The 24,819-nt window shown below is 42.5% G+C and overlaps 1 protein-coding gene across 1 annotated transcript in view; it reads right to left on the bottom strand.

Moving 5' to 3' along the window:
• Positions 1–2,495: 2,495 nt before the first annotated feature.
• nsg2 (neuronal vesicle trafficking associated 2) overlaps positions 2,496–24,819 on the bottom strand; it is a 30,515-nt gene continuing 8,191 nt past the window's right edge. Inside the window, exons 4-5 of the mRNA XM_036525045.1 lie at positions 3,495–3,605; positions 2,496–2,748 (exon numbers count right to left, since the gene is read on the bottom strand). Coding sequence (XP_036380938.1) covers positions 2,557–2,748; positions 3,495–3,605 — 303 coding nt within the window. The 3' untranslated portion in view covers positions 2,496–2,556. The remainder of the gene's footprint in view (positions 2,749–3,494; positions 3,606–24,819) is intronic.

Raw genomic sequence — 24,819 nt, 5'->3', positions numbered from 1 at the left:
ATATAAAACTTTCTGAGAAACATGTAATGAATAATGACAACAAAAAGCAACAGCTTTCACTTTTCGTGGAATGCTTTCCACAAGATTTTGGAGTGTTTCTGTGGGAATTTGTGCCCATTCATTCTGTAGAGCATTTATGAGGCCAGGCACTGATATATATATATATATATATATATATATATATATATATATATATATATATATATATATATATATATATATATATATATATATATAATCTATGGTGATGTTTATATACAGATTCTTACCTTGCGGATATAGTTTATAACACATTTATTGACAACCTATACTTGAGCTCATGACTTAGGGTGTTGAATTTAACTGCAGCAGATACACCAATGGTCAGCTTCCCAGCTATAGGGCTTAAAGCCCCCCCACCTCCAAATCAGCAGGTTCTCCCTGCCAAGAAAGCAGCATGGCTGTCTTCTTCCTGTATTTCCAAATCCCCAAGCCATGTCTATGGTCTGGAATATGTCCTTCAATTGGGACAGCGCTGGCATGTTCCACAGGGTTGGTTATATATGCAAGCGGCACATACACAGCGTGTTTTTGTGCCAGACGGGGGCTTTCTGTTATTTGCTATTGCTCACAAATACCCTGTTGGGACTGATCTTCAGTCTGGAGCTGGCACCTTTTCAACCATGTTCTTGAGACACCAGACTCAAGTCGTATTCGTCTCTGAGAAAAGAAAGCAACAGAGCGCAGGCAGACTCTCTCAGCTAATTAGCGCAGTGGAAATTATCACCCTGCCCTTCACAGTCTCATTGCCATTTCTGCACTCACTTCACTTCAGAAAAAGCAGCAAATGCGATTGCATATTTAACAGCCAATGTATTAGTGCCCTTCTCATTTCTGTAGATGTGTGTGGTATTAACGGCAGAGGTGAAGGTGTGCGCTGGCACTTAAAAGCTGTAGTGATGTATGCGTAACATAAATTTGTATATTTATGATATATATATGATGCATACTGATCAAGGTGTGAGATGGGCCAGTGATATTTAAACATATCGTCATTTCTCCATGAGATGTTAGTTTTGAAGAAAGAGGCATTGTTCTTGACAGGAAAGGCCCCTCAGTTCCCCCCCCCCCCCCCCCCCCCCCCACCATGAAATTGATGAAGTTGAGTAAACCTTGCCATCACACTTTTGTTCTAATTATAGTAAGTTTTCTGTTCTGTACTTCTGCCATATAATCATCTCTTTCGTAAAATTCAGTTACCTGTTATTGATAAATCCATAATTTTATGGCAGTTTTGGTATGGTACTAGCATCTGTGTAGTGCTCTGCAATGCACTTGTGAACAGGGCCTCACAAGATCAAATCTGATCAGCTGATAGTTTTAGTTGATCTCACAAAACAAAGGCATGGAAAAAAATAACTTGGACACAAGTTGCTTTATTTTGATTTGTCTTGAAACTAAAAGAAGCACAATACCAGGTTTTGCTAAATATCGACAAACTACGCCACAAAGACAAGAGAGTTATTCTTTTATACTGATGGAATGAAGTAACATAAAAAGTCTTTTTTTCAGTTTAGATCAAGAAAGGTGGACGTTGTACCCATGCTCATGTAAAACATGTCACTCAACAGGTGCTTTCGTGAAGATTGGGCGACCAGATATCAGACTTCAGGTTATCTGCGATCAGGTTTAGTATTTGTATGTTGCGTGACGCTGCAACACTTGCCAGTGTAAAAATGTCATTTCCTGAATATCTGCTACCCACTTGTTCCACTGCCAAGGCTTCCCAAACAAGTAAAATATCCATTTAAACTGTCTCGTATGCACAGTGACGCTGTATAGTGTTCAGGGCTGCGCGCCGCTGGCCTTTAACACGGATAGCGTTTAAAGGTGTTCGAATGTTTTCAGTTGCCATTCTCTCATAAATAATACGAGCTGCATTGTTTGGGAAATGGGAAGTGTAACAAATGCTTAAATGTTGTTACAGCTTAAATGATGAGCTTTCATATAGCTACATTAAAATTACATAAATGGTCTTCATTATGGAAAATTGTTTTTTTTTCATATAATTGAATAGATACACACAGATATTTCATGAAAATGATCCCAAAACGAGTAGATTTCTTGTAGAAGTTCTTCCCCTGTTTTAATAAGAACATGCCATTTGCTGTGTAAGGCTGGAGACCTCGAACTGACAGAGAAGCCATCATACGGAGACACAAGATTCCACTGATATCGTGTATAAAAACAAACAACAATAACAACAACAAAAAAATCAGAAACATACAGAACTGCCACAGAGATTCATGCCTTTGTACAGTGCTCATTTGTTCGATATCAAATACAAAACATCAATAATGAGATTCATAAAAATAAATAAGAGGAGGAAAGTACAGGGGTGTTTGATACGAGAGAGAGAGAGAGAGAGAGAGAGGCGTGTCGAAGAAAACGCGGAGGTGGTCTCCTGGCTGCTCGGGGGAGCGCGGCGAATCAGAGGAACCCAAGCATGTGGTTGCTTTTTTTTTCCTGTTAAAAAGAGGGCGTGGTTTTTTTGGGGGGGATGGGGGTGGGAGGGGCTCAGTGGCCCTCGGAGTTTGGGGGCTTGGCGTCGTGCTGGGCGGCTCCAACAAGCAGCCAGGGGGAGACGGAGCGAGAGGTGGTCTGCTTGGCCATGCTGTAGTGGCTGATCACGGCATAGAAGCGCTCCCTGGAGTTGCTGTCCTGAGCGGTGTAGTAGGCCTCCAGGGACGCAGGGATGCAGCGCTTGTGCTGTGGAAAACACAACGAAAAACGCAAGACTTCACCATTGCACTTCTACTGCCTGAAAAAAGGGCCTCGCCTGTCCCTCATTGCCTCATAAATGCTGCTCTAAGATCATGTCCTTGAATTATGATTTCACATATAGACAAAGAGTGAGTGCCCATGACCTGTCCACTTGAACCCACCATCTTACAGTCTTGAGTATAAAGCCTCTAACTGCTAATACACTCTACGCTACCTGCTAAGGCCTGCGATCACTATTATAACATGTGACACTCCATAATAACCTACTGTAGTTCCTACTGCAATTGCACTTTAATAGTGGAAAAAATATCATGGAGAAAAAAAGTTTACTTCACAGACTTCCCCAGGTAGCAGGATTCTCTAGAGTATTTGATTTATTGGTCAGCGACGCACTCTCAAACAAAGAAACAAAGTGAACACAGAAAGCATGAATACCGTTGTATTCATGAATACGGTTCTGTGACTGTCTCATTGGGTTTACCTTCCATCGCTCTTTCAGTCATGTTTAATTAATGTATCATTTTATGAATACTCTGATACGATTCCCAGATCTGTCCATCATATGTCACCCTCAGCACTGACTAATCATTTAACCCTCTGCCCGTGACTTCCTATTGTTTCTTGCAGAACACTCTGTGACCATTCCTTGCAACATATACACTATATCAAATAAAAAGTGACTGGTTGGTTGATTGATTGATTGATTGCCTCCTTCACATGTGTCCACTCACCTTGTATATGAAGCCATCTGGGCAGCTGTGGTCATAGGTAAAGGCCTTGTACACCACCAGGAACACTATACAGGCCAGAAATGCCAGAGCCAGGACAATGAGGATTGTGACCTGCAAAAAAAGAATAAATCAACATGAAACCTAATGTCAAGTTTATTTCCCTTTTTTCAGATTGATCATTTGAAAAGAATGACCTGTGAAATACAGTGCCACTACAAATCAAGGTATACACAGTGAGGCTGTTTTACACATTCTCATGGTGTGAACAGACCCACATGCATTCATATGTTGTCTGCTTGCCTGTATTCACTGGTGAATTAGCTATTTCCAAAGGCATGAGATCAGTTGACAACCCACCATTAGCACAAGCTGTCATAACTTGTACTTTTAAAATGCTGAAAAACAGTAAAAAGAAATCACCTGATGAAGATTGTATAGTGACGTCTTTCACCAGTTTTTGTTCTGCCATGAAATGAAGGTATTTGTGGGTGCAATAACAGTGTGCAGATACCTCTCCTTCATTAACATAATCACTCATGTGCTTCTAACCAGTGTTGGGCAGTAACTTGTAACATGTAACTGAGTTACGTAATTAAATTACAAAATGTAATTGTAATCCCTTACAGTTACTGAGAAAAAAATATGTAATTAAATTACAGTTACTAATCAAAATGTTGGTGATTACAAAGGGGTTACATCCAAATATATTCTTTTCGGTAAAAAGCTTATATGTGGAATATAACATTAATTCTGTTGCTTTGCATCTTTTCGCCGTGCAGAAATGCCTTCTTTTTGGCATATTTCCGGACAACGTGGGTCAGCAAAGGTGTTGGGACAAATCTGAGTGCAACACCATCAAGGGTAGGATGGCTTACAAGGAGCTGTCTCTGCGTCTAGACAGGCTCCATTCATTTGGCAGTATGCGCTCAAATTTCGACCGTTGTTTTAGATTGGCTCTCTTGTTTGAATTTGCGTCGCCTCTCGTCTGCCAATCAAATCAATGCGCATTGCTCTAAGCCAGCGTTTCCCAAACCTCTCCTGGAGTACCCCTTCTCCTGCATGTTTTAGATCTCTCCCTGCTCCAACACAGCTGATTCAAATGATCAACTCATTATGAACTCTTGAAGCTGTTTAATAACAAACTGATCATTTAAATCAGCAGGGAGAGATCTAAAACATGCAGGACAAGGGGTCCTCCAGGAGACGTTTTGGAAACGCTGCTCTAAGCAACCTGAGTCTGCCATGCCTGCGACCAGCCGACCATGCCAAGGCGAGTAGCCATGTTGTCGGACAACAACGCATTTCAGTGCTGGAAATTCAACAATATTTTCCTTCTGAAATCAGAAAAGGGCTGTAACATTGCTGTACAGTGTAAAGCTTGTTTACCAGCGGTGAAAATGCTGTCAATATTGAAATGCTCGATGTCAAACCTTAGGAAACATGTACAGGTAAGTTAATGTAACCGCAATCAGTCACATAAAATAAAGTACCTCCCGCCCCACCATGTTAATTATGTGTGTTCAAGATGCAATTTAGCTCTATATCTTGCTCGGTGCCCATCCAGTAGGCTACATATTTATGTTTAATCTCCATTCATGACAAATTAATTGCGAGCTAGCTAACAGACGCCTTTTGCACAGCCGCACCTCCATTTATGAGCCCTTTGACGGATAATCTTAGCTAACATTAGTCCTACTTGAATAGTGATGTAGGTAGCCTATGTGAGATCTAATAACACTCACTAATTTAATTCAGCATTGTGTTTTCATTAAATATTAACTTGGAGAGGTCATTAGGTTGTGAAATTTCTACAGGGCACCAACAGATTAAATTAATGGTCCTAACTATGCATGCTGTGCTTTTTGTTGGGCACACAACGGTAATTGTTGCCAGTTTGCCCTGTGCACAAAGGACGGTAAAACAAGGCAGATTCTCACTAAAACCTACCCTGCCGTATTCTTATCCACGTCTTACTTGTGATTTGTTTTGGTGGTTGTGCTTTAAAATCAAAACATTCCAATCTTAATTCAAGTTATATTGAAGAATTTTTAATAAAAGTTTGACAGTAATCAGTGTTGAGTACTGTTGTGAGGTTTACACTGCCTGGTTTAAATTTATGTTTAGCTTTATTGCCCAGTTTAACACATTTGTTAGAAAAGTAATCAAAAAGTAATCAAATGTAATAAGTTACATTACTTTGATGAAATAAAAAAAGTAATTAAAATAAACATCACTTATTACATTTTTAACAGGGTAACTAGTAATCTGTAACCTATTACATCTCAAAAGTAACCTTCCCAACACTGCTTCTAACTCAAATATATTACAGAAACACATCCTTTTGCAACTCCACTAATGTCACAAATACCATCTCTTTAAGTGAGCACTCCAAATCGAAATGCTCTCTGACCTTATCACCCATGTTTCAGAGCTCTGTGCAACACAGTCTCTGAACAGGCCATGCCTCTGTGCCCAGAGATATTTCTCATGAGGCACCGCTAGAGCAGGGCTCCCACGCTAACACGCCCGTCATCATGTTAAGAGCTGTGCGCTGACTCAGAATCACAGAGACGAACACGCTGACACGCAAAACTGTCCCCTGAGGAGCGGGGACCGAGGACACCTATCAGGACTATGACACAGGCCCGGTCAGACATGACACATGTCATTACCCGGGACAGCTTGCCTTGTTTAAGGCTGTCTTGTTATGCGCACTTCACATTGTGTTTGCGTTTCCTACCTATCAATCCTCCCATATATACATATATGGGACAGCAGTGTAGCGTAGGAACAAGGCTTGTACTCAAAACGTTGCTGGTTCAATTCCCTGCTGTGGCACTGATGCTAACCCTGATGCTTAATGACAATAATGTAATGTAATATGTAGCGTGCACACACACACACACATATATATGTGATGTACAAATAAAGTTTTCTGACAAACTAATAAAGTATTCATTCATTCATCAGATCTATACTTATTTACTTTTTTCTTTTTTTCCATAGATTGTACATCTTCAGCATAGCACAGAGGAAAAGTCATACAGCATAATTTTCAGTGAGTCGGCAGCAGAAACATGTCAAGGGTTGACCAGAGAATTATTGTCAGCCTTTTTCATTTCTTCTAACTTGTACACACTTTTTGTTCTGTTAAGTTCACTACTCGGGATGAACTTGTAATGACGTTGATTTTAAGTAAGAGAGAAAGGCTCGTCTCAGCTCTTGCACGCGAAAATTAAGGACGAAGCGCCCTTGAGGTTAGATTGAATGGTCCCCTCAGCGTCGTTACAGTACAGCTAAGCAGAGGGATTTTCATCTCCGCTTCTCTTTTCAAGAGAGCGGCAGGGAATCGTCTCCTTTGTTTGTTTGTTTTATACATAAAAAGTCGTTTATTCTCCCCGGAGATTGCGAGGGTCTTTCATGAGGAGGGATAGAGGAGGACGGCTTCAGAGTCCCTTCTCTCCCTATGTTGCGTCTCTTCTCCGCGCAAAAACCACGCTTTATTTGAAGCGAGGATGAAAGTATGCTGAATATCTGCCGACTCCCAGGAGGAAACACCAGGGAGAGGGCCGTGGGAGGTCGCGGCACGATTAAGCCCACCGCTTCGCTAATTGCGTTCTCTCTCTCTCTCTCTCTTGCTCTCGCCCAGCATGGCAAATTGGTCGCGGAATGCAGTCAATTAAGACAGACGCTAGGCGAGGGGCTCGGCGCTCAAATTAGGACAGTGAGAAGTGTTAAACTATTTTAAGTGTCACTAATTAATTCACATTACCGTCACCATCACACACCCCCCCCCCCCCCGCAAACTGCCCCATCCCCACAAGACACAATCCAATCTGCCAGAACACATTTGTTTCCTTCCTCACGGCAAGCCAAACGATGTGAAGTGAAAATATTGCACTGGATTTGGAAGTGCTGCGCTCGATGGAAACCTTCCCATCTGACAAGACTGTTTTTGTAAAAGGAGACTTAACAGAGAAAGGGACAAGAACGTGTCGAAAAACGTTCCCGGACGGACTGTTGGATCCCTTTGAACACCAGGGAATTACAATTATGCAAATTGCTGCAGCACTCTTGTTAAGGCAATTCAAAGCATAACTCAGTGATTCAAGGATAGGGGGCTTTAACTCTTCAAAGGTCCTTTAATACTTTCCCACAAAAGCCGGAACATTGCCGCACATTGTTGGGCTCTGTCTGTACAGTAATCTGCTCACCCCCATGCCACTTGCTTCAGCACTGTCTTTAACATCTAATCTCATTCGCGTTTTCAATTAATGCAATTGGAGTCTGCTTGCCAGACTGCTCTTATGATGGGTGTTAAAGACCATTATGAGAAGCAATAACACCTGTTCTGGTGTGACTGAGGGAGAGTGGGGAAATTACAGTCTGGGGAAAAAAAACACCTTTGCAGGATAAGACTGAGCAGCAGTAAGTTTACAAATACCATGCTCCACCTGCCATTCCAAGAAGCCTTTTGTTGGCCAATTCTAACAATTTCTTACTAGCTATGGAAGAACGGGGCTAAAACAAATCCCAGAGTGGTTTTAGCATGTGTTATCTCACCAATATAAATGGATCAGCTATGGAATGAAGTCTTTTGATTGGTTTAGACCATTCAATGACTAACAGCAGCTCCACACACCTTGACTAATTTTTGTGATTTTGAAATGGACAGTGTCTGGCCCTCAGTAAGATGGAAACATTCTCAGCCCCCAGCAATCAACTCATGCCAGGCTGGTGTTCGGACTCTTTCAGACCTAATTACTTGTGTTCTTGCACTTTTTGTCCCCAGACTGCACTTACATGACAGCCTATGGTTTGTATTAATAATTAAACGTGACATTTTCTGTTCAAAAATGAAAAAAAAAACCCTTCTTAAACACTAACAACCAAATGAATATTCAGCATCACTGATTCATAATACATCAGAATCACTGATTCATAATACATTTACAGCTGCAGGAGCTACACATGCTATATACTTAGTCTGACATGTTAAATTTTTCAGCACCCTTTATGACCCGAGAGCCCTGCAGATGCACCTTCTGCATGTGCACCCTGACCTTAATTTGATTCATACACAGATGGGTACTTTCCTCCTCCATTCCTGTGTGGATGGGGGTGCTGTGGTTGTGTGTTAGGCAGCACCTGCGGATTAAGTACCCATTGTGCGAGAGCAGTGATTCGTCTTCACTAAGACCCGGATTGGGAGAACACTTCACCTCCCCCCCAGACAGCATCTCTCTGTGAACAGCATGTGCTGGAGCTGCATTATGGAATACCATAATGTATTATTATATGTACATAATAACATAATAATACATAATACATAATATAATGTATTATTATATATGCCACTATGTATTATTAGGGCGGCAGTGTAGCATAGTGGTAAGGAGCACGGCTCATAACCGAAAGGCTGCTGGTTCGATTTCCCACTGGGGCACTGCTGCTGTACCAAGGTACTTAACCCACAGTTGTCCAGCTGTATAAACGGATAACATGTAAAAACTGTAGCCAAGTCGCTCTGGATAAGAGTGTCCGCTAAATGCCAACAATGTAATGTAATCTAAGGGGGGCAGCCCTGTTATTCAAAACTTCAGGAATGAGGCACTTGACAAGTGAATTTGGTGTGTGCACCATTTGTCCAGAGAATGGCCTCTGTCTTAAAGAAGACCTCTGCTTCCTGCCAGAGCAGAGGGACAGGGTTGTCAGACTGACTTTAAAATGTCAAGCCAGCATGAGGTTACATGTCAGAAAAAAATGCCACAAAAAAGGTAATGGCATGACACAACATGGCCCAAATAAAAGCCATAGTCACAACAGCATTCATTTAAGAAAAGTCAATAAAGTCAATCAATTAATAAAATTGCCAACTGGCTTTTTGCCATTGAGGAAACAGAAATGTGCCCATTTCTACTCAGACATAAGTCCATCATACTACTGCAAGTCAAAATGCACGTTTTTGTTAAATTGACATAGATTTTTAGGGGAAAAAAGTCAAAAGGGCAGCTGGCTTTTAAAACATCAGTGCAATGCCAATGACAATTTAGCCAATTCAGCTGAAAAAGCCAAACAAGGCAGCCCTGCCAAAGAGACTGAGGTTAGCAAGAAGTGACTAAGAGATCTGAATAAGGTGAATCATTTCACGCTCTCAAACAAGCCTTGTCACACAGTTTGGTCAGATTTACTCAATAGTTTTAATAGTTACAGAGCTGTGCAAAACTGATTCATTGTCAGGATCAGTACTGACTCATCTAACCATTCAAAAACAGGAGCATAACAAAGGACTTCCAGAAGACTTGAAATCTGTGGGCAAGAAGCATTCATACAACCCTGAATAGTCATACCATCTTGCTAACATGACTTGTTCAGGGCCACAACTGTGTCTAATTCACACATCACCCTATTAGCTGTGGCAATCAACCCATGCTGGATTGGTGTTCGGACTCTTTCAGACCTACATTCTTGTGTCGATACACTTTTTTCCCAAACTGCACTTACATGACAGCCCATGGTTCATATTAATAATTAAATGTGACATATCAATTGTGTAGTTTCCTATGGAACCAAAAGGCAAAATGGTTTTGTCACTAAATGTATTAATTGCAAACAGATTCCACTTCTCTCAACTGCTTCCAAAATAAGTAGCAAAATAAATAATATTAATTACTCAAAACACCAGTGGCAACACTCATTCTACTGAGACTGCACATTGGATAGACAAAATTTTCCTGCAAAAATATTACCATTATCCTGCTGGGAAAAATAATCTCATAGCAGAGTGGGATAGACCGTTGCGGCTGCTGCTGCTTAATAATATTTTGACACTGATTTTGCTTAATGTGCTAAGCCGCAACAGTGCAAAGCCGGTTTCCATGTATGTCTTCATGGTTTTATGTAGCAGCCATTCAGCAGGGTGATCATGTGTTACTGCATTATCATACAGGTTAGGAAATTAAATTTTGTAATTCTGAGGTAGGTTGTTAAACAAAAGAACGTTTTGTTTTGTTTTGTTTTTATTGGATTTGTTTTTGTTTTTTTATTTTTCTGGAATAGTCCCCAGATAGCGCCGTTTAAATTTTAACCAAAACAAATGGAGCAACCACTGACCACGCAGGAACAAAATGTCAAGTTGATTCACTGGGTGCACAGAACACTAGCCTCAGTATCTTAAAAAAAGGGGACTTTATTTCAGAGTTCTTGTTTATTCATTTTAATGCACAAGAGGACGAAAATCAGCTCATTAAATCAGTTAATTCTGACTGAAAACGAATGTGATTGTTTCTTACGGGAACATTTTGTCTAGGTTCCAGGCACAAAACCTAATATTTCATGAATCAAATCTGACTGACTTCCTCTGCACTATTATCCACTTGAAAGAGCTGAATAACTTTCTGAGCTCCCACTACTCCCCCAGACAAATCCTGATGAGCATAAAGGTAAACATAGATTCTTCCCATATGCACTGACCTTGGGTCAGTTTCAGAATTTTTTTTTTTTTTTTCATTTTCAAAACAAAGGGTTGAGAAAGATGATCCTGGATCAGCTGATGGGAGCTGAAAGCACCCAGAGCGAATGTTGTGTCTCTCTAATCATGCCAGCAGTGAAAGAGGCATGTTTGTGTCCCCGGTCATTGATCTGTCACCCTCGTAGATGGGTTCAATACAGGGATGTTTACTGCAATCTGCTAAAAAAAAAAAAAAAAAAAAGAGCACGCTACTAATAGCGTTTCAGCCACAGATCTGTCCGCCGTAGGCAGAGCTTGTATTCATTTGTGTTTATTATGCATAAAGCCTTCTCAAATTTCTCTCACTAGCGACATGAAATTATAGTGTGAAAACTGTCCACAAACAGTCATCATTTTATCCTGATATATCCATTTCAATATCCATATATTTCAATATACTGAGGATGGCAATATGGCCACATTTAATAATTCAGGATCTTCAAAGGTAATGTCAAATGACTATTGCATCCAGTGGAATGTGTTTGTGTTTGGACAGTTTTCATCTCAGAAAGTGGCACCAGCTGTTCAGAATTAATCTGATAAGGTTCCAGTCGCAAACCCTTCAGCCTCCCCCGCAGAGTGGGCGAGTCCAAATGTAGGATGGAAGGAAGTGGCAAGCCTCAACAGGACTGCTACGATTCATCTGCAGAATTCAATATTCGAAATTCACTCCACCAAAACTACCACACTTACATTTTTTCATTTTCAAAAGTAAATGGCCCTTTTCTCCTCTTGGAGAATACGTGTGACAAGCCCTCAAGCCTCTCCAAGCCTCCAACAGCATCAGCCCTTCTTCTTCTGAGCTGTTAAAAACCTGATTTGTTTTTTTTTTTTAATGACCACATTTTAGGAAGAAGATAATCCTCGGCATCCAGCTCGGGAGAAAAGGACAAACGCAGTGTTATCATCCCACAAATCACCTTTATTTGAAAAACGCCCTTTATCTGTATTGACACAGCCCTTGGATATGGGTGTTGGGGGGGGTGGGAGAGGGCGCTCGGCAGCAATGCTCGGACGTACATTTCGGTGAGGTCACAGATGCCCGTGACGGTGCTTGAATGGGGGTTAAATTGCCGAGAATGGCGGGCCTTGATGGCACAAACAGCCATCTGTTTGTGCCCGCCACTTGTGAGTTGTTTATGGCCGTACACTGCAGTGGCGGATCAAGGTTGTTGTTGCCATTGAAATCTGACGTCAATATAATCCATAGACTGATGACCATAATCCCCCCCCCCACCACCACCACCACCACTGCAGTGGATTTATTCCGCTACTCCTCATCCCTGGAGTGTACAGTATATTAATACATCACATGTAATATTTATGTTCCTGAGGAGAGCTATAGAAATTCATATAGAGGGTAATGCTGGAGAGGGAGGGGACTAAAGGCATTGTTCATTCTTTTGTGTTCCCCTTAGCGCTCATTGTGACTGTTTGCGGATGTGAATTCTGGAAAGGTCAGCCAATCTGAGGCACCTTCAGGCCAGCTCGCACTCTCTGCCTCTCTCTCTCTCTCTCCTGCTCAGCAGTTCAAACCCATGAGAGCCCTCACCACACCGCTAACCCCCCCCCCCCACTCCCACCCCTGCCCCCTTCTTTGACTTCCCTGGCAGCCATCAGCAGGTCGCCCAGCACATCGGAAGGTTCCAGAGGCTGTTATTTTTCACTTCCTTCCTGTGTGCCGTGGGAGCAGAGGAGGGAGGAGAGAAGAGGAGAAATAACATCGCTCTTTGCGTCCGCGGTCCAAGGCTGTCTCTCTCCGGCACATGCAAGAGGCAGGATTCATCAATCTCAGGCCTGCTCCTTCTGTGTATTACCGCCTTGCTCAAGGCAGTAACTAACTTTCACTTAGTTGCTTCTACTTTTGGTGTTCTGCACTGTCAAGTTCTGCAAGTCATGCACTGAATGAATGACTTGTTCCACACCATTAATAGAGAAACACATACTAGCTCACTGAAGCAATAAAAAGTTGCTCAGTCAAGGTCTACCTATAACTGTAATGCAGTGAGCATGAGAGCAGAGCCCCTACCCTGCCGAATGGGGGAGAGCCATGAACAGCCTCCATTTTGCCTCCAAGAAGGCCGCTAATGCATTTGATATCTCACAAAACAGACAACAAAAGAACTGGCGCAGGAGAGACTGTGGACCCTCGTCCCTTTGATCCTGCCTCATCCAGACAAGACGCTCACCGTGGAGGCCGTAGCTGCGCCTCAGCCTCCCTCATCAGGGTCTGCTCTGCTTGCCCCCCATGAAAGGGGGGGCTTGAAATGGTGCCCGAAAATGGTCTGTGATAAGACTGCCAGACCGTCTGGTAGTCCACACGCAGAGGAAACACCATCCAGCGGCTGGAGGTCACACGGGGCTAGCCTGCCCAGCAGAACGGTGTGTAGAATGGGATCCTCATGTATTGTTCTGGAGAGGGTGGCCGTATTTCACTTTGGCTTTCATGTCATAAATTAGACATTCATGGCTCAGCCTCAGAGAGTGGCCGAACCCTGGCAGGATGATCTAAGCCACAGGAAAATTGCAGCAGCTATTTTCTTGGCCTTTTTGGTCTCTCCCCGTTCTCACCCACGGGCATGTGTGTCTGACAGGACAGGAGCCAATCAGAAGCCTCGTGTGAAATAAAAGGATATATTACAGATGGTCTAGTGTTAACATCATGACTGTCTCCTGCTGCAAGTGTCTTTGCCCGAGATGTTGGCAGGGTAGGAGGGTGCAGGCACACTCTGAAACACAGATCTGGGAATGCCAGAAAGTAGAAGACCATGCCAGGGCCTAGTGCCAGAACAGAATGCTTCCCAAATAGGACTCGACCCCCAGGTCATTACAGAGGTGCACACAAGTGCAACTTAACCATGTGCAGCTACCAGTGTGGCAGTACCTGGCACTTGAGAGGGTGCCTTGAAAGTCCATGCCCCACCAAGGAGTCTCAGCATCACGAAAACAAAAAAACGGTAGGAAAAGAAGACCCCACAGGCCTATTAAGTTGGCCTTTTAAGCACCTGCACATTCACAATCCTTGGTCACCACCAACATCTGCAGAGGACACTCACATTCAAGCTTAAGAGGATCCAGAGTGAGAGAGATTAGGGATGAATCCAACTTCAAAAACTTCAAAACTTCAAAAACCTTCAATCAGATGTTTGATGTTTGTTAATGTATCTATTCATTGATGGCCGAATGCTGAAAAATGAAGATAATTTTTTGTTCTGGTCCTTGTCATTGTGATTTGAGAAAACCTAAAGCAAAATGATGGTAAAGCAGACTTAACTTTCCTTTATCATTTTTGTAAACCTCTGGGTATCTCTCTGGACTTGCTCCTCTATATATTTGTAGACATTTCTGAACATTTCTGAGCGTATTAAATTTCATTCAGGGACTCTTCTTATCGTACAGATATTTGCATTCTGCCTGGGGGGAATCCAAAAACAGCAATTCTTTTTCTGAGATTCTCATTTCAGCTTGAGAGCACATCTACTAAAAGCTCATATTGAGGCATTTAAAAACATACAATGCATGCTGTCCTTCTATACATCAACAGCCCTCTGATATTGCTTTTCAAGCCTCCCTGTTTAAAGTCCATCCAGCACCAGGTATCCTTCGCTACTTATCTCCCACTGCATTTCTGGACCTCTTCTGTCATCATTCCTCAGTTGATCTGAAATGAAATGTCAGATTGATGGGTCTCTCGGCGGCAATTTCCATCTTTTGTACTGATCTTTTTTTACCTTGTCTTTCTCTTTTTCCTTCTCTCTAAAAGACTTGCCCGTTCATACAGACGGATCTTATTTCGGGTCATAAGCGTGGGGTCAATAACTCTTACCTGAAGGAATGCTGCAGTGCAGAATATGACTGTACATTTCAGTCATTTTATGGTACTGACAAGAGCACAGGTACAAATAAGCTGAGAAACCAATCAATAATACTGAATAAAACTCTGTCATTCATTCCCTCTGGCCTTAAAACCAAACAAAAAATGAAGTTTGCTTTTTCCCAGCAACAATGAGCATTGTACGTAATGAAACAATATTGCAAAAAATCTGCAAATTTTGCAAAAATGCATGAACATGTAACATGCTTGAAGCATATGGCACGGTCACGTTTTTGCACACGCACACAGAAACCTTAACGAGGGAGGAAGCCTATCGGGAGGGGGTGATTTAAACCAGGTGCACAGGAGAAACTGTAGTGCGAGCAAGTGAAAGAAAGAAGAAAAAAAGAGCCCTCTATTGTGGAGGAGCGGGCTGCAGATGAGCCGAGATTACACCGAGAGTGATGAGCTAAGCAGGGACCGGCGGTGGAGAGCGCAGCAGGGCTCTGCAGCTGGGGAGGAAAGGCGTGACGCAAGCGGCGCAAACACGGACGCCACGGGAGTGTTCCCCTGGCCCCCCACGGAGGGCACTCATCCTGTCGAGCAGGCAACACGAAAACCTCTGCGGCCCGCGCGAGCCCTCCACTGCGAGTGAAGTGCGATTTGGGGGGTGGGGGGAAGAGGCAGAACAAGCTGTGTGTCTTCGGGTTTTCATACGTACGTAGGGTCTTGGATCCTGCCTGGATATTAGCCTAAAGTGATTTCCCTGTGACACTCACAGACTGTGGTTTCTCAAGGTCTACAGTCCATTCCAAAATTCCATTTTGAATTAAAATAGTTTTTATTTTTTGTGTTTGCTTGCTCCTGTGGATGATAAAAATCTTAATTATGTGAATGCCTATATTCTACATGCTAGGATGCACCTTTGGCTTCAAGTGGCCAAATGCCTGTTTTTTTCTTTTCTTTTCTTTTGGTTTTTTTTTTCAGTTCTCATTCAGCATCATGATTTAAGCTGGGTAAAGCAGATGAGTTTGCTTCCTGTCCTCGTGATGGCTCCACAAAGACAGCCCAGAGGGACATGAAAGGCAGAGATCCCTGCCATCCTTAATGACCAGAAATACCTTGACCTCTGTCTGTGCATCTGTGCTGCACTTCACCATGTTTACCGCACGCACACACAAAAAGCATGGACAAAAGGGAAGGAGAGCCATGTTCACATGAGTCCCTATCTGGCTGTTTAAAAAAGCCCAGATAGGCTTACTATCTGGAGATGTGCATCACATTAAATGTGGAAAAAAACAATATTTCATTTCTGATTCAACCTCTCATCAGATCCTTTTGACGTTTAAAAAAAAAAAAGAAACCTGGGTTATAATCAAGGAAATCATATATATATATATATATATATATATATATATATATATATATATATATATATATATATATATATATATATACACACACACACACACACACACACACACACACACACACACACACACACACACACACACACACACACACACACACACACACACACACAAATATATATCATGGAAAACGTATTAAAGACCTGCTATTCTAATGCACAGCACACACACAATTTCCACACAGGACTGCTCAGTCAGCCATAGTGGTCAGGTCACTGCTAGCATAAAAACCGTAGGCTGTAGCTACCTTTGAAATCAGATGAAAGGATACCTGTTTTTTCTACCTTTTCTGGGAAACATAATGAGGCTCGGAGGGTATGTAAATGAAGTAAACAATAATCCGATTTGTGATTAAGCTGCATAATTGAGAATGATGTTTTTCAACAATTTAAAAGAAGGTCAATGCTTGAATGTCTCTCCCAGAGCGCGGAGGGAGTCGTTCCTGTTGCCTGGAAGCTTTGCAAAAAACAACTGAAGCTTAAATCTAAGTGCTGACATAACAGGGGACGCTCATTAATACCTGTCTGCCAGAGCAGTTGAATTAGTTTTTGGCTTTTTTTACATCTTGTTGAAAATAGATTGGTTTCGAATTTTGCGGGGGAATTCAATCTAACTGCTGCGGCACTTTGTCCTTGAACATAAGTGCCGAATTAAACGGAGTGTTACTTTTTTCACGGCTGCACAGTAAAACAAGTTTGTCGGCCACAGAAAATGATGAAAGATGTTGTGTTTTTGGAGTGAAATGACAAAGCCACGCTCCTTTAAATTTGACATTCAAAGTTAGCCGAGGGCAAGGTGCCACAGCAAGCTGCACTGAACGCCCTCCTTGGCCTGCCGGGTTGCAATCCACCCGGTGACTCCCACAATGCTTTGCAGGAGAACAACAAGCCGGTCCTCCCGGACAGCTTCACGGATCACTCTCACACCACAGCGCCCTGTTTCAGAGGATCTCCCCCACTTAGTCCTACTAATGATGCACAGAGAGAAACAGTGGGAGCACCATTAATTGCTCCCCTGGCTCCAGCACTGGGCCAGTGGGGAAGGAACAGAGAACTGAGATGAGGGAGGAAGGTGTGAGAGAGTGAAAGAGGCAGAAGAGAGAAAGATGAGAGAGAAAGGGAGATAAATACATGCTGAAACATTACCATATTAATACTGAAATAAATAAGATCTATCCACTTTTCACAAGCCTCCCAGTCATTAAAAAGTACCAATCCTCCTAGGACCAGAGAGAAAAGGTGCAAAATGGTAGCACAGGCTGGCACTGCCTGGCACACAACTGTTTGTGCTGTTACACACAGTCTCACAGTTAAAAAAAAAAAATCGAACTTTGTCATGCCAATGTGAATCAGCCCGAAGGAGAGAGAGAGCAAGAAGAGCGCGAGACAGAAAAACCCTGTTGACACTTGCAAATTGATCACGGAAGAACACGTCAGGAGACAGTGGACAGGTGTGAAAGCAAAGGTAATTAACATGTGGCTTTTGCCAGGCTCCGCTAGCTTCTTTCGGGACCGCCAGAACAGAATACGGTCGTCTCTATCTCCTGCTGTCCTCTCAAAAGGCCTAAGTGAATGCATAACTGACTGAATGAGTGCTTTCTTCACTGGCTGCCTCGGTATTTGATTACTTTCTTATTGAGGAGCAATGCACTAAACAATGTCAATCACCAAGTAGCATCACTGCATATTCCCATAACTGAGCTCATTGAGCTGTCCTTTTGTCACCAGCTACACCCTGCTTGCTGACAAGCAAGTTGCCAAAACAGGAAATTACCACAAGGAGACACGGGGGAGGTGTGTGGGGTGTTTGGAGTGTGGACATCTTCATCTATCTCTCGAAGCTGACTTTGTTTTTCTTGACTGAGCCAATTTTCAAGTCTCCACTCTCATGGTTCCTAACACATGTAGAAGTGACAGACACCTAGCTGGCCAACATGTCTCCTGGCTACAAGACAGACCACTACAAAATCAGTTTCTAAAATGAGAACACTCTATGGCTTGGCTTAGCATGATGTAGGCTATACAGTGTAAGTTAGCATTGGAAGAATATTTTTTTTTTCCTGCTATCCTTTGTCATTTGTTTTCTCTCATGTCAAAGCCAAGGTAAGAGGATCCCGCAAATGAGTAACTATGAACACCAGGCAGAATTTCAGCAGTTCTGGACTTCCCACTCTGGAGCAGGTAAATACTCACACCTTTAAATGTTTTTTTTTTATTATTTATCCAATGTCCCTGTCTTTGACACACACACATACCAAATAATCAAACGATTCCATCATAAAAGGTAATTTCCTGTATGTTGATTTGCTTTTTTCAATACATTTGTGGTTTATTTTTGTCCACCATTTTATTACAAAAATTTATCCAAGGGGTCGCCATCCCCAGCCAACACAATGTACAATGTGTTCTTTTCAGCAATCCCCAACAATACTTGATTATTCAAAGTATAAAATATATAAAATGCAATGTACAAAGTCTTCAATATTCAGACCTACAATTTTGTAGTTCATACTGATTATAATGTAACAAAGGATTTCTCACTTTGATGATAAAACAGCCTTTATATATTCAGTATTGAAAGATAAGATGGAAAATATGAGGCACACAGAAAAGGCCATCTGCTGTCATAAATCATCTTTGACGTTGCTAACATAAGGGGCCCATCCCTCGTGGCACTTTAATTATGATGTCCTTTTTTGAAATGACAAATGACAAAAATAAATTGCCAACGCTTTGAATACAATGAGGAAAAGAACACTTTGATTCCAAACTCGAAATTGCCCCATTCCAAGCCAATCCTGTGGTGCCTCATCTGTTCGTGTTCAGTCCCTTCCCTCCTGTGTCTGAGCTGTGTGCTTCTGTAATATGGAAAGCTAGGCCTTGATGGTGATCAGTATGTTCTACTATGCAAAAACAGGCTTATTTCAAACCGCACAAATCGGTCATGAACTCATTCTGGTTGTTTTTTTTTCCCGTTCATTTTTTACACTACTTTTTTATTTGCTTCAGAAAAGTGTGAAGGGCGAATGATGTTCACAGATCCCAGATCCACATCCTGCTCCCCCCCCCCCCCCCACCCCACCCCATTGTTAAATAGGTTAAAAAGAGAGCGAATCCTAAACAGCTTATGTTCATTATGAGCAGAATTAGCAAACCAGATTAATCACTGGGTGACAGCCGCAGTCCCCTGTACAGCAGGGTCTGAGCAGAGCAATAACCAAACGCCTGCCTTGCCCGACTCTGCCGGTGAGTAATGAACAGTGAGGAGGCACTCCTAACCCACTGCGGCTACACGCTGGCCCGGTTTCACGACCTCCCCGATAATAAGTCTCCTTATTTACAGGAAGTTTATATAGTTAATTCTCACTCCCCCCCCTTTCTGAAAAAGAATGGATGCCCAGTCATAAATCACTGGCATGGCTTGAGATAATAGGACTCATATTGTAATACAGAGGCAGATAACAGACTCCACAAACAGAGGCTGGAGGCATAAAAACAAGACAAAGCCCCCTCTTGATGCGCCCTCCCCCTATATTCATGTATATTTCCCAGGAACTAGGGAAAAACGGGGGGGGGGGGGGGCTTATGGCTTATGGCTCTCGATCATGTGACTCCACCCTAATCCCTTACTGGAGCTCAAACATACAGTGAGGACACCATATAAAGCGAAGTCAATCTCCCTGAAATGTATACCAGGAATAATCAACCTTTGCTTTCTTTCTCTGTAAGAACCGCACTGCGGAATGCCACATCAAGATCCCAAGATCTAGCTCAGCATCAACTTGACTCCTGATCCGTGCCTGGAAACTCAACCCCCGATCAGCGCAGCGGCCCTGTTAAACCCTGCATCCGATCAATGTCTCCTTTCGTCTGCTTCCGTTAATTACTGATGAATGATAACACTGCGAATTGTGTACATCCATTGTACCATGGTTTCCTCTCAAGTTAGCTCAAATTTACTAGCCACTGTTACAGCTGGCAGTATAATCTGTATGTCTTAAACTGGTGTTTTGGAATTGCTGAGTCTTATCATCAAAAATGGGGTGAATTTCTTCTGAATAGTTCAGTTTATTTTTTTTTAATACAATTTTAGCTGCTTAGCTGCTAGTATCACTGTTCCTATGACTAGCTTGCTATTGTGGATAGCTAAAGTAATTTAGCAGCCATTGTTAGCAAGCAAGTTAACTAGCTAGCTAATTGAATATAAGAAATGAAAACACTCATAATGATATTTGTAGTAGACTAACTGTAGTAACTAACTGTAATGTAGTTTGCTGGCCAACTGGCTAGCAAGCTGTCAAATAAATGTATTTAGAAAACATTATTTGAAAGAAACATTTTAGTGGCTATACTATAACAGTTCAACTGTGTTGAGGCAAACTGTATCTTGACCTCAAATGGCAGATTATCTGGCTGCAACATCAGACAAGTCAAATAGACTGTCTTGAGGTTATTTTTTCATTTCATTTTTTTCCCCAAGCATAGTAATAACCTGTCTTTCCATTCCAGAAAAATGAGCACTTTTAACCAGACAGTTACCACACAGTACTGTCTGAGACAGGGCAACAATGGACAATTACAGATGTCTGTGGCATATGTTACAGAGGAAAAAAAGCTTTGACTTTTAGCACAGCGAGGGAGAGAGTCTCGAGCGATACATCTTGGTTGACCTGGCAACTGAAGGGACTGCTGCAGAGATGAGGTCAGGCCGTTCGAGACGGATGATGCGTGAGAGAGTGAGAGATGGATGTAGAGATGTAGAGGCAGGGAATTACATAACGACGAAAGCAAAACAAAACAGAAACAACCCAAATGCCCTTGGTCTCATGCTACACTACCCTTTCTTCCTGCCTCTGTTCCCAGCCTTGTGTTATTCACTCTCTACCCCTCTCTCTCTCCCTGATTATCTTTTCTCTACCTCTCTCTCTCTCTCTCTTCCCCTCTCTCTTCCTCAGTCTCTTTCCCCTCTCTTTTCACTCTCTATCTCTCTCTCTCCGTTTATCTTTCTCTCTCCCTCTCTCTCTCTCCCTCTCTCTCGCTCGCTCTCTCTCTCTCTCTCTCTCTCTCTCTCTCTCTCTCTCTCTCTCTCTCTCTGTTTATCTCTCTCTCTCTCTCTCTCTCTCTCTCTCTCTCTCTCTCTCTCTCCCTCTCTCTCTCTCTCTCTCTCTCTCCCTCTCTCTCTCTCTCTCTCTCTCTTTCTCGCACTCCCCTCCCTTTCCCCACCCTGTTGACCAAACAGCCTCAGGGACCTGGCGCTGTTAGAAGTGGCCGGGATTTCAGCTCACATCGCATGTGTCACCAGGCCTCTCTCCTCCATTTGTATTCCTCGTCCTTGGAAGCGACTCTCTCTCCTTCACTCATCTCTCTTCCCTCTCTTTTGTTTTCCCTCCCTTTTGCACTGATTTATAACGCGGGAAAGCTCATCTGTCAGGAGCGTGTGACTTGTAGATAAGATCAGCCAGCATTCCCTGCCAAAGCTCAATGTTTCCCTTTTCCACTGGCCTTCTCTTGTCCTTCCAGATCTGGTGTCTGTATGTTGATGGAGAGGGAGCGTGCGTGGCTTCAAGGATGATGGTGGGTCCCTTCAATCCAACACCCTCTCGCTTCTGGCTCTGAGAAGCCTTGACTACGGCTGGGGAGAAAGTCTTTTCATTAACTTTTTTTTAACAATTTCTCCAAGGGCAGAGGGAGGGACAATGTTATATTCCACTCTCGTCTCTCCGCTAGGCTGTCGATAACAGACAGACACATTGTTCAGGGGCAGAGAATAAGCGGATCATCTCCATGTTTGGGAAGCGCTGAGTTACAGCAGCCGTTCCCAGATTAGGCCCACCCTTCCTCGGCGTAATTGAAAGATTTTAATTTTGTTTGTGCATTTACGTCTTGTGATACATTAATCCGTTCTGCTGTTCTGCGTCAGATACCAGGATACGTCTTTCTTCCTTTGTTTGCGGTGTTTATTAAAGAAAGTGCTCCTCTTTTTGTGGATATAAGTCTTATGGGAAATTTGGCAGCTCCCAACTCTAGAACAACACAAAGAGAAAGATTGCTGAGCGCTTTCTACTCCCACTGTACACAAACCACAAATCAAACCCCCACCCCCAAAAACTGATCTCCGACACTCTACATCCCTCCATCTCCTCAGCCTGCACCTGTATTGTTTGTCAATAATAATGAGAATGAGGCTTCATAAACCCCAAAACGTGTTCAGCCATCATGTGCATCAATGATTTGAGCCAATCATGGCATTTTGCTAGAGAGATCAAAGTTGTTTCATTGGTTTGGAAAAGTTAGTGATTGACAGTCATGACAATGTTGGGAGGAGCCTCGCTAGGGAGTGCCCTGGCCATATTATTTGAGCCAAAAACAGTAAGTGTGAACAAACTTGTTTGGGAAACATAATGGCATTTCACACTTGGTGAAGTGGACTCAAACATACATAGCTGTGCTCCATTGCGGCCTTAAATTTGCCTTGTATGACTGTACTAGATCCTGAGCTTCACTTGAGTGCTGGGTTCCTGTCAGTCTTTCCAACATCCGCAGAGTAGCCAGAGCAGCACTGCCAATCAAGGCTTAGGATGGAGACAGCAGGAAGCATCACAGGAACCCTGGCCTTCAGTCAATATCCCCCCCCTCCTGCTTGTGTTGCATTTATCTTCCTTAACGAGTCCTCAAACAACCTTCATCACGCAGAGAGAGAACTTCCTGTTCCCCGTCCTCTCCGGCCGTTCAAGATCAATTAAAGTCAAATGCTGGGCGCTGCCAGTTTCCTCTCCTCCATTAGCCTTCACCTGCCCCTCAAAGTGATTCGCCCCTGTAACTGTGAGCTATTCCACTTCCTAATTCATTCATGTGACGTCGCTCCCTTCCACCCCAGCCATTTATGGAGAAACTCATCAAAGAGCAGGGCATGAATTATGGATTAAATCAACCTGTTTCCTGCAGTGTTTTGTCTCCATTCAAAATTCAGAAGGTTGGCGGTACTACCTTTTTGAGAGACCACTTTCCTATCCATCTCTTTGAAATAATCTTTGTCAGTGGTCCCCCGAGCCTTTCTCGCCACTCTGTACAGACAATATTATACCTCACAATGGGCAACACACATTAGGTATGTGGGAACACAGTCACAAACATGTATTACACATAACACTGACTTTTTGACTGCTAACTTAGAAATAAAGTAGTAGCTGCAGACATATGGATACACTGTATATTTGGGGATATTCAAGATCAGTTACTGTATGATGCAAGGAATTGCAAGTTTGAGAATACCAGAAATATTAGGTCCGGAGGTAATTCTCCAACAACCTAATGTTTGCCCTAGTGTGAGTTTTACAGAATTACAGTGATGCTGAAGCCTAGAGTTAGCTCTTTGAGTACCTGTCAAATGATACCAAGCTGGTATCAGTTCATTTCTGTACAAGGGTTGGGAGTTCAAGGTTGACATACCACATGAGATCTAACAATCAATGTCATAGCATGTCATAATAGTAGTGAGTCATAGATGTTAAATCTGATCTATTTGGAGACAGAAGGGAAATTACTTGGATAATCGCATTGTTTGAAATTTTTTTTGTGTGTTGCTGCTGTTGTTGTTATGGTTACTGTACACAAGGCCAATGGACAGAGGCTGGAAAATAGTATTATCCAATCAGACTCCAAACTATAAATTACCCCATTATTGTCTGTTGGGTGAACTCAGGTGAAGCTCTCCATAAATCACAAGGGCTAATTCAGAGAACCACTGTAGCTCCTTGTAGGGCACGGCCCATGTGTTCAGTGAAATCCATCTTCCCTGCTAAATGTCTCAAAGATCATCGCTGCTGACCTTTGATTGCATCACCTTCCTCGCTCTGGAAGCAGGGAATCAGGACACAATTCTCCAAAGACTATAGTCAGTACATGAGGGAGCCCGTATTGCACTATGTAGTACTTAAGAACTTTATCCCACTTACATGTGTATTGTGTGTATGTGCTTTCTCTTGTTTTTATGCAATTTTATTTCCTCTAAATTTGCCACAATGGAGGTCAAAAGATGTATTTGTTTGGAGAAGCATCTATGGGGATGCCACCTATCATATGTTAGGTAACACCAAGAGTCTAGGAAACATTGACATAGACTCTTTGTTGAAAATATGCATAGATACCTTATAACAAGGTAGTTAATTCCTTCATTTGAAGCCTTTTTCTGTTGCCATGGCAACTTAATTGGATTTTGTTTTTGTCTTTGAGAACCTGAATCATGAAAATGAAGGTGCAAAATCTGTAGAAGCGAAGCATTTGAATTTTGCAATAACTAACAGATGACAAAAAACAAACATGTAAAATGTTGAATTTAAAACAAGGAAATGTTCTGGGTACTGTAGTTAATAAGGTCAGTATTGCTGCTGTGTTATTCCTAGAGGAATTCCAGTCGTGCCAAAACACATTTCTTCGTAACTGACGTTTAATCTCTTTGGGCTTTCCACCAGGGCTGTGACCTGATTTGGATCTGTGCCCATAATTGATTGGGTTCAGAGATAACCTCAAGGTTCCTGATCTGCATAATAGCAGGGAGCTTTTTTCCATTTTT

This window comes from Megalops cyprinoides, chromosome 3, assembly GCF_013368585.1.
Source record: "Megalops cyprinoides isolate fMegCyp1 chromosome 3, fMegCyp1.pri, whole genome shotgun sequence".
In the NCBI taxonomy this organism is placed as follows: domain Eukaryota; kingdom Metazoa; phylum Chordata; class Actinopteri; order Elopiformes; family Megalopidae; genus Megalops; species Megalops cyprinoides.
Note: the sequence above shows the minus strand (reverse complement) of the source record. Positions and strands in the feature narration are given on the sequence as shown.